Source organism: Helobdella robusta (assembly GCF_000326865.2).
Source record: "Helobdella robusta unplaced genomic scaffold HELROscaffold_25, whole genome shotgun sequence".
NCBI classification, from domain to species: domain Eukaryota; kingdom Metazoa; phylum Annelida; class Clitellata; order Rhynchobdellida; family Glossiphoniidae; genus Helobdella; species Helobdella robusta.
In genome coordinates this window covers 461,682-472,888 of record NW_008704310.1, presented here as the reverse complement: position 1 = coordinate 472,888, position 11,207 = coordinate 461,682, and the positions used below count along the sequence as shown (strand labels likewise).

The following is an 11,207-nucleotide window of genomic DNA, read 5'->3' as shown; positions in this document are numbered from 1 at the left end:
AGGAAGGCATAAAAATTTTAACATAATAACTATTAAATTCCTCAAATTTGAAAATTAAAAACATCGTTAACACTAAGTTGTTATTCAGACAATCACTTCATAATTATAATCAATCATCGTTTTATGAAAATTTGGTTTTAAATGGTTTAAAATGAAACTTTCCAAGTGAAATGTGTCGCTAGAATTAGTAAATAATAATAGTAATAATAATTCCATTGTATCACACTTTCGTTTCACGTATACTGATAATTAAAATTAAAGCTTCAAAAATATCATTGATTTCAAAGATCTGTTGCAGAAAACTCAAACGCTTGACATTTGGTTTGAAAATAATGTACTAAATTTGGTATGCTAGCAGTCCCATCATAATCGAAAATTTGTTCAACATTGGAGGCAAAGAATACTTTCAAACTTATTTGTCTTAACGCAGTCTTTCATGTCTAATTTTATTTTTTCGAACAAGATCCGAGACTATAATCTACAAACCACAATGGCTTATAGCTGTTAGCCGTTGTGGTTTGGATGGTTTTTTCAATCTTTTATCTTTATTTGGCTTACATTATTCCAGATAAGTTTGAAAATATTAAACTTCAGTATTTCACTACAATTTTGTGATAAATATTTGTATTATAAATAAGTAAAACTCAGTTTTAAACCAGAAAATACCAAGTTTAACTAAAAATTTCGCAAAAAATTAGCAAAACTAAGTGCAACCGACGATATAATTAACTATTGAAAATAAATTGAAAGGAAAATACAAGTGCTGCTTCTCACATGCTGGCTAATGATTTCGAGATTGATTTTCCAATTTGATCTGTCAAAATAAGTCGAATTTTTCATCAATAACATTTTCTAAAAGGTATTTGATGAAAAATGAGGTTTTTTCCTATAAATTGTTTGAAAGTTTAAATTCCCGTAGAAATATTCACGCAAATATTCTCGAATAAATAAAGAAAACATGACGGCACAGAGGTAAAGTTAAATAAGACATGAGAAAAATATAATAACTTGTATCACAAATGTGTGTAGCATTAATGGCTAAGTTACTTCTGAAACAAGTTTTTTCCATCAATTTTCACGTGAATGGAGCGGGAATTTTTGGTCACAAATTATAGGTTTCATTGTTTTTTTTAATTATTAAATTTGAAAGTTTTTTATGAGATAAAAAAAATATTTAAAATGTGATAGCTATTAGATTTTGTTTACTTGACAAATGTGTAAGAATGAAAAAAGATTTTGGTTGAAACATTTAATTTGGTTATTGTTTGCATGAAACACTCTTCTAAGATAATAAGCATAGAACGAATAACACGCATGCTACAAATATATTTATATTTATATATGGCTACTGCTCGCACCTGATAGTTTTCAAAGAACAAATTACTATATCACGTGCATTTTGTGAAGAAATAAAAAATAATCTGATGGGATCACCCTTCAAATTTGTGCAATATCGAATATGTATCCCTCGATTTCTCGTTGCACATAATTTGATAATTTTTGTGCAACCTTTTTACAAAGCCACCTATATATTCTCATGATTTCAAAACTTCTCCCAAACTTATTGTAATTAGGCATTGAAAGATATGGCAATATTTATAAGAGATTTTTATTTTTGTGATAATTTTTTTGAAGAAAGCCGAGCTCCTGAAAATTATCACTAGACCCCATGCTCGTAAATATCACAATTCCAGGAAAATTAAACATATCAATTTATATATTTAAATTGACGTTTTTTATCTCGCTAAAACAACTTTAAAAAAAAATTAATTTTTAAATTTTTAGATGAAGCAAATGAACTGCAAGTTTTATCTCATTTGCAAAGATTAGTCGTTTAAAATCATACTTATTGATTGTCACCTTCTACTGGGTACACAGAAAAACATGTATGATTTGATTTCCGAGAAAAAACTGCGAATCACCGAACATTAGAGTTTTGACAGGGAATGGAATGGTTATCAAAATTCAGTAGAAAGCATCGGCAGCAGTTGACGGCTCGCGAACCTGAATTCTGAAACAGCAGCACTTCTGTGTGTATGCGCGTGTGTATGTTTTTGAGTGTTTATTTGATAACATAGTAGATATTAAAATAGAAATATAATAAATGATAATAGAATATAAGTTATATGAATTACAGTTAATATGATAATTAAAATTTAGTTTTTTAAAATTCACCATTTTTTAGCAAAGTGTTTATCAAAAAAACAATGAAATAAAAAACAAATTGATGAAGAGCAGTTGATAATTTTCTTTGATAGCCATTATTTGTTGGATCAAAACGTGAAAATCTTTTCGCCTCGTTAATGATGAACTCCCTTTTGACGCATTCTCTTTTGGAGCACATCTTCAAATTGTAAATTAAAGACGAAACTCTCACTTAAAATTGTTTTGACAATTTGAAATGACCAAATATAAACTCGTCACCAAGCTTCTTCCGCATGAAGTTCCATCGTTCACAAATGTAGCATGGCTGTTTCTTCGATCCACCTTGTAGACAGCGCACACGCACTCCAATCCCAGCTGGCACCTGTCATGCAGTGATTTCAAATCTGGATGTATTTGACGGAGATCGCAGAGCAGGCTACCACACAAAACATCTCTGCATTAAAAATATTGTTACACAGATTTCCAGCTAAATAATTGTTTCAATGATGGTGCAGCGAAGATATATATGTATCATAAAAAACTAACTTTTGCTTGCATGGAATGGACGTTTTTGAGCTTACATTATAATCGCAATAGAAGCAGTTGCTATCCTCAACAGTTGTGTGGCTGTAGCATCTCTCGCCAGCGGAAACAACGGATTCATCGAGCCACAGCTGGGAATATTGAGCGTTACGTGGCTGGCACTTGCCATTGTAACAGTACTGCCGATTCTTTGTTTGTTGTTCATTATATATAAATATTTATGTGTTATTGACTATGCGTGTGTGACCACGGAGGAACCATTGAATTCGATTGAAATGCTCATGTGCAAACATTTTCAAAACTACTTAAAATATGCGTAATAAACAATGCGTAATGACAAGACAAAAATATCATTAAAAGTTGTAGCAATCTGCTCAAAAATTAATTTTGCATGCTTTACAATTATGAAAAAATAATTACGTTTAGTCCGAGTATAATTTGGACAATTGGATAACGTACCATGTTCATGTGTTTTATAAAAAAAAACGATAACGAAAGATAAAAAAAAGTATTATGTTCTAAAAGTTTAAAATTATTGTTATAGCGTTATTTCCAAAAATGCATGTAAGTGTAAGACTAGCTGTGCACATGGATCCATCTGGTTTGACGTCATCACCACATAAACTGGAATTCCCATCGCAGTGATCCTCTACGTCGCAATCATCTTCCACGGGTCTGCACACCATTTCTACCGATTTCATCTTTGTGGTAATTCAATAATCACTTCAATAGTTTCATAATAGTGTTACAAAGTTCTGTATCTCAAAAATTAATTTAAAAAATGACGTATTGGCTTTGAAAGGCCACTAACGTTGCAGGTTGCAAGTTCGCAGCACAGGCCAGATGCACACTTTGCTGTCGGTCGGAGCTTGCAGGTCGTTCCGTTGCAACAGGCTTTCGAACAAACCTGAATAATCATTATGTAGTTATTTTAATCATAAATAAGCGTACGACTGTTTAGACAAATAAATTAAGCCATCAAAATATAAAGACATAATAAATAAGTTTATTAATAAATGAATAGATAAATATAATTTTTATTCATTTCGACCTCATCTGGGAAAGAGCCACAGTCGCATTCTTCACCCGGTTCTAAAAATCCATTCCCACAATTGGCAGCAGTTACATTGGACATTGACACTTGTGCAAATCATAAGTCTCGCCAAGTACTGCAAGAGAACAGTTTGCCCAGCTGAAGTCTGTCGTATCGCTTACCCTGAAACAATGTAAAAAATATTTTTCACCATATAATGATAAAATTTTTTTTAATAAAATTTCTTTTAATAATTAAACGGTTCAGAATTGAAAACTAGTTGCATTTTCAAAAAAGTATTTAACGACGAAACTTCAGTTTAGGAAAAAATTTAGCAAATCAGAGAGTTTTAGAAGTAGAAATTTTAAAACAAATAAATTTCATGAAATGTGAAGTTGAAAATGTTGAATTTATGTTACTTGGAAAGTAAGTTTCCAACAGAAAACTAATTATAGAAAAATTTATAATGTGCAATTTAATTCAAATTTATTTAGACATAAAACTTTAATTTTATTGGGCTATCTTCGTTTAATGTTTGTTGTTATCATATGTCTTTTATGACATGATCTTGTTAATTGGTGGATACTTATTAATTTTTTTAAATCGTAAAATTAAAAAAAATTATGTCGGCACATACTTACTTGACTTTACTGTTCATAATACAACGAGAGGAATCACACTGACAGTCGGGGACCTCCTCAATATGATTCATCCCATATACGTGGCCCAGTTCGTGAACAAAAGTAAAAGTTGAAACAAGAAAATTTCTGTGCACCTGAACAGAAAATAATTGTTTTCTTTTTTGTTTAAAAAAAACTAAATTTTAATTATTCATCAAATCAATTTATCTTAATTTAAACAGCAAATAAAATAGCTTTATTTATTAAAACTGATTTTTATAAAACGTGACAACCCATTCTCGTTAACATTGTAAGTCCTAATAAAAATATACAATTTCGCAGCCAATTCTTTTGTTGCTCTGGGGCCTTATCCTATAATTTGCAGTCATTTACTGTGGCTGAGTTTTGAAGATAATTGTACAAATATATTTTAATTCAATTCAAATGTGTAAACTTAATTAACTAGGAAAATTTTTTAAATTTATGTCTTCAGTATTAATGGATAAAAAACAAAAATTGATTAATTATTTTAACCAAAAACCAAGCCGAAGAATCGTAGGTGCACATAGATTTGAAGTTCGCCACACCCAACGTACCTCTGACGTAAGCATTCCTTCGAACAAAAATACATTTCAGGATGGATCCCATTGTCAGTTAAAGAAGTATTTGATCAGTACAAAATTAACATAGCAACATCGTGTGAAGGCGCAGACTCTAAAATGTTCTTAACTTTGTAATCACTCCAGACATCAGCAAAACTAATCCCGTCCAAATCTGCTGGCAGCGCTAAAACTTTGGTGAAGTCCAGACATTCAACTGACTTACAGTTAAATAAATTTCTGCTTTTTGATAAAACTGTTTGATGATTTGATAAATTTAACAATTACTAAACAAAATAACAAAAATTTGTAAAACTTACCAAACTTGCCGAATTAAAAATATTAAGCGTCTTGCCAATGGACTTTTTGACATCAAATCCAGAAGCATTGTACTTCCAAAAGACAAGGTTAGTTTTGTAAAAAAAAATTAATTGTTACATTGTTATATTTCATTTGTCAACTGTTTAAAAAATACATGAATTGAAAATATTTGGCTGTCAAACCTCAGAATAGTCTATGACGATGTGCAGTTCAACGATTCTTGTCCTCCTGTCTAAACCAGAAAAAATACTTCGGGGAAAAAACTTCTGAATTGAACAATTTATTTTCAACAAATAAATTCAGAAAAAACTGTCGTTATACTCACTTTTTTAATTTTCTTGACAGCTCTTTCATTCAACATCGACGTATTTGTTGATCCTATCATTTATATATAATAATATATGTTTGTATATTGCATCATGGGTATATTTCAATTAAAAATAAAATATTTCATATAAAAACCATATTAATGATGAACAAATACATATTAACTCAAACACACATACACGCATAAATGGTATACATATTTAGTATTTACAAAGTTTCAGGGAACATCACGGTCACCGTTCTGTTTTATTTTTGTAAATTGTGTTTGTTTATATTTTTGTCTTGCACTTGAGTTTGAGATGGGCATGATGTGGAAAGTGAAAAGGAAATGATGATGCGTCTGGCTAAGATGATGAAAAAAAAATTCTAAGGTGCTCTGGTAAAAGGTGAATAAGTCAAGGAAAATAAGTCCTAATTGGTATTTTAGTTTCCAAAGATGATAATGTTATCATTGAAGAAAAGAAGATATTCACAAGACAAATAGTTTTGCCGATTTCTTTAAAAGTGTCTTTTTAGAGGATAGCACATTGAATGGTGGGTATAATGAGTGCTGTAAACAGAATGTTGACCAAATTAAAAATGAAGTTATTATAGATGATTTGGTTGTGAATGCTTGTGATGTGGAGAGAAAGAAAAATTGATGATTAGAACCTAAACAGATCTGCTGATCCGGATAATGTTTTCTCTGCTATATTGAAAGATACAAGTTTTCAATTTCTGCCTATTTGTCATATTTATTCAATTTGTCCTTACGGACAGGAAATATTCCGGATGATAGTAATATTGCTCCCATATTCAAGAAAGGGGATGAACATAAAGTCAAAAACTTTAGACCGGTTGCCTTGTGTTGTAAATTGTTGGAATTTACCATTAAAAATCACTTGAGATGCTTTTTCGATAGTAATAGTTTGCTTAACTGTACGCAGTACGGATTTGTTAAAAGTTGGTCTACCACTCTACACCTGCTCAAACTGCTTGATGATTAGAGTTACGCTATTGATAATAGATTGGATGTAGATGTTATTTATTCAGATTTCTCAAAAGCGTTTCATAGAATCTCGCATAGTTTGTTAATTGAAAAATTGCATAGATGTGGTTTGAATGAATGTTTGATCGAATGGATTTAAAATTATTTTTGTTGAATATCTTGTGTAAGAGTGAATAATTGTCTGTCGAATAGGTTTAAAGTTGGCAGTGGGGTGCCTCAATTAAATGAGTTGGGTCTGGTTTTGTTTATTGTGCATGTAAACGATTTTTCTGGTATTGTTGAAAATGATTCTGTCAATTTGTATTTATGTATATGCAGACGATGCAAAATTGTTTAGTTGTAAAATATGTGACATTGACTGTGAAGTATTACAAAACATCTTGGTAAATAGTATGGATGGTGTCGACTGTGGAAAATTGATTTGAATGTGTGTTGCAATGATATATGATCAGATGGGTTCAGATGATGGATATAAAATTAAAGGTATTAGTTTAAACAGCTGGGAGGAATTGAATGATTTAAGGATATATTTCAGAGCTCTCTAAGTTTCAATTAATTAATAATTAATTTTGTTTTTTAGGTATAATACACAGAATTTTTAAATACTTAAATAAAAATTCATTTTGACTAATTTACAAATCTCTAATAAGGTCGAAACTCAATTATGCAGTCGCTGTTTGGTCACCATGGAAGAAGAAGTAAATTGAGGAGTTGGAGCAAGTGAAGAAGTGTGCTAGTAAGATGGTACGTGAATTCAAAGGACTTTGCTCTACCGAAGTTGTTAGAAATGCCTTCCTTTAGGTAGTGAAAAACAAGGAGAAATTTGATAGCGCTCTACAGTATCGCCACTAGTCGTGCAGACAGAAGACCCTCCAACCAGAGGACATCATTTCAAGATATATGTGCACGTGCAGAAATATAACAACAGCAACTGAAATTTTTCCTTCACCAACATGATCTTTTCAGTATGGAGCATTTTGCCAAATTATATATGATTATGACATGGGCACTATTGTTTCTGTTACAAGGTTTATTTTTGATTATATCATGAACACAGTTGTTTGATTTCATATATTTTCTTATTTGGTTAATGTTTTAAGACATGGTCATATTGACTTCTAAGTTTGAGCCCATTATTAGCTATTGTATTATATTATCATTATATTATTGTATATATACAGCGTAAATTGTTTATATACATTCATACGCAACACCAATTCAAATTGAACAGCACCTATTTAAATTAAATAACACAAATTTGAACTAGATAACACCAATTTGAATCTACCACAAAAATGGTCCAAACTGCCTGATAACTTTGTAACTTCTACTGAATGGAATGATCCAAATTTTACTGAAGACATTTCAAACACTTTCCCATCCATTCCATAAAACCCGCTATAAAAACAGAACACTTAAAATGATTAAACAACCTTAAATTTTTAATGAAAAATATTACACCTAATCTCCGAGCACAATGAAAGGACCACAATTTGGGAAGCATTTCCATTCACATCGCCGTGGTAATAGCAATCGATCTATGTATTTTATTTATTTATTTTATATGTAAGAAGCACTTTTAAAGGTAACTTAATTTGCCAAAAATTTTAATTTTTCTTAAACGTGATTTCATTAGAATTTGCCAGATTCTTAATTGTTAGAATAAAATTGAAGGGAAATTAAATACTTAAAAAAAGACAATAAATTTTCTTTAAAATGAAACTAAAAAATAGTAAGAAAAATTAGGGAATCAATCAAAGAAAACAACGGAATTGTGAAAAAAAGGGAAAAAACATACAGGTTTGAGCTTGAAAACTTAAGCGGTTGTGGGTTAGGTTCAGAGTTCTAATTTCCCATTCTTACAAGTTATTTTTTAAAGTTTGTCAAAATTGGTAAGTTCAATGGAATATTTATTCTAATTGTCATAACATCAGTTTTTAAACGTTATAAAATAACGAACCAAAAAAAGATACATTAGTTTTTAATTTTCGGTTTATACGCTTATAAAATAACCTTTTCGTTATATAAAACTTCTTCGTTCCGTATTCCAATTGTGTACATTTTGAAATTTGATGAATGTATCTGGCTTTAAATTTTTTAAATTTGTAGAAAAATATAGAAAAAATAGAATTATATAAATACTCGGCATTACTAATCCAAACGAACTGAAAATTCCAATAGTACGTTGTTATTCTTGCTCACTACTATCTTCATCTTGTCAGACTTCTGTGCAGAATAAATTCAAAATTTTAATCTATAACTTTTTAAAAATTGATTCGTTATAATTTATAATAAAGTTACATTTTGTCCGATGTCTCCTATAATTACTTTTTGCTTGTTCCCATCCATGTATGTTAAACCGAAAATTTCGTTAGTGGTACGTTCTGGATAACACGAAATTTAATTAATGAAAGTAATAGAAACTTAATATTTTTGTTTTCATAAAATTTTTTAACAATTTTTAGATGATTTCAAAATGCCATTTAAAAATCATCATATATGATTATTTGTAATAGTATAGTGCAGCTTATATTGATCAGCCTACACTTTCTGTCGCAATAAGTGAAACATTTCTTATAAAATTAATATTTCAATACAACAGTGATAAAGGAAAAAATGCAAGTACTTGATAAGAATATTAAAAGTAAAATAAATATGTATTCCCACATTTCGGCCGTTTTGATGTTGTTTTCAAATATATACAGCAAAGAAATATAATTGTTTATTGGCGAAGTAAACACGTTTGAACATAAAATAAATCCATACTTGAGAAATAAGTTTAATATCTACCAGTCATTCAAATATATCTCATTACTAATTTGTAATATATTTGATGAAACATTATTTTATTCTTATTAAAAAGCCTTAAATAAACTAATTAATATGAACTCCCATTTCTAAAAATCATAAATTAAAATTTGAAATATAAGTTAAATTGTGAAAAAAAATTTCGAATAGATTTTTAATAAAAATGTATTATTATTTTATATCGTAAGATACAAAATTATTTACTAATTTTTTTTAACAGGTTTATTGATGAAAAAAAAAAAACATGAATAGGATACCCTCAAAAGCATAACTTCTGTTCTAATGGGTACCCCGCAGCGATCAAACAAAAGATCGTAACATAAAAAGGAACTTTCTCATAGGTTCAACGAAATTATAATAAAACAAAGAAAAATCGTAGCAAAATTATATGAATACTAATCATGACAAACAGTTTAAAAAAGTTTTTAGTTTGAACTTAAAATCTCTAAAAGTTGAACACTCTCGAACATAAAGAGGAAGCTGATTCCAATTTGTGCATCCGTAGTAACATATATTTCTCTCTTGCAGTTTGCTCTGACATCTCACCTGATGAAGTCTTGTGTCGATCGACGATCTTGTATCTACCCTCATGTCGGCTCATCTTAGAGAGGATTTTAGGGGGACATCCTCAATGTTATGCAACAGTTTGAAAAATAAACAACAAGATTTCAAATAATTCACTTCAAAAACAGTTAATATTTTTAATTTATTAAAAATGTCATTATTATTAGTATTGCTTTTATAATTAATATACTTTAAAAATTTTTGTTGGGCTGTAAAGATATTTTGTAAGTAAGTTTTGAAAGTATTGCCCCAAATTAAATTTCTGTAAAATATGTGAGGATAAACAAAGACGTTATATAAAAGTAGTAAAATCTTAAATGGTAATAGATGTTTAATAAAATTAATTAGTCCAATTATTTTAAGAAGGGTCAAAATATAGTCCACATGTTGTTTAAATTTTAACTTAGAGTAGATTATCACACCAAGTAATTTGAAACTCAAAACTTTTTCCAAGTTCCAATCATTTATAGCTAGTTTAAATTCATTATTCAAATTAGCTTGTTAAAAAATCATATATTTACTTTTTTTAATATTGATGCTTATAGTGCGGTCGGTTAATGTCTTCACATAATATAAATATTTCACTTCCGGACCCCAAGATATCCTTTGGTATATAGATTAATTATGTTATATAATGTTAAAAAAAAGCGGGACACAAGTTATTTGAACATTGTAAATTGTTTATTTCAACCGCAAAATATCACCGATTTAAGTAACTGAGTAGTAACATTCATTATCTTCGATTTGCAAATTGTAACCGTTGTTTCCATGGTTACGAAGTTATTGACATTTTATATTCGCCGAAAAATTTTCAATTTCGCAAACAAACTTTTTAAATTCGTTGACAAATTTAATTATTACTTAAAAATATCAAAAATTAAAATATTATAAATAAAAATATTGTGAAAATTCGAGCTGAAGTAAATGAAATTAACATGAAAATAAAGTAAATGTGTGCTTCAATCTGTTTACTTTACTACAGACTTACATTGTCACTGCTAAGCATTTTGTCTTTAATTTTTTAGTTTTTTACGAGTAAATTGATAACAAACTGAACATAAAAATTAAAAAAAATCTGAGTTTTTATGTAAGTCGGTAATTTTTTTAAAACAATTTATTTATTACTAATATTTATTTGATAATGATAACTATTATTATTGACTTAACTATTATAAATAATTAGCAACAACTGTAAAAACTAACAACATTACTTACCTTGTAATAAATATTTAATAATGATATTATTAGTTAACTACACG

The 11,207-nt window shown here is 29.1% G+C and overlaps 1 protein-coding gene across 1 annotated transcript; it reads right to left on the bottom strand.

Moving 5' to 3' along the window:
• Positions 1-2,058: 2,058 nt before the first annotated feature.
• HELRODRAFT_99723 (hypothetical protein) lies at positions 2,059-4,435 on the bottom strand. The gene is made up of 6 exons (XM_009019575.1): positions 4,363-4,435; positions 3,740-3,904; positions 3,500-3,595; positions 3,269-3,389; positions 2,692-2,875; positions 2,059-2,599 (listed from the first exon to the last, which is right to left on the bottom strand). Exons 2-6 carry the CDS (start codon positions 3,821-3,823, stop codon positions 2,374-2,376), a joined length of 711 nt encoding a protein of 236 aa, XP_009017823.1. The 5' UTR covers positions 3,824-3,904; positions 4,363-4,435; the 3' UTR covers positions 2,059-2,373.
• Between the last annotated feature and the right edge of the window lie 6,772 nt (positions 4,436-11,207).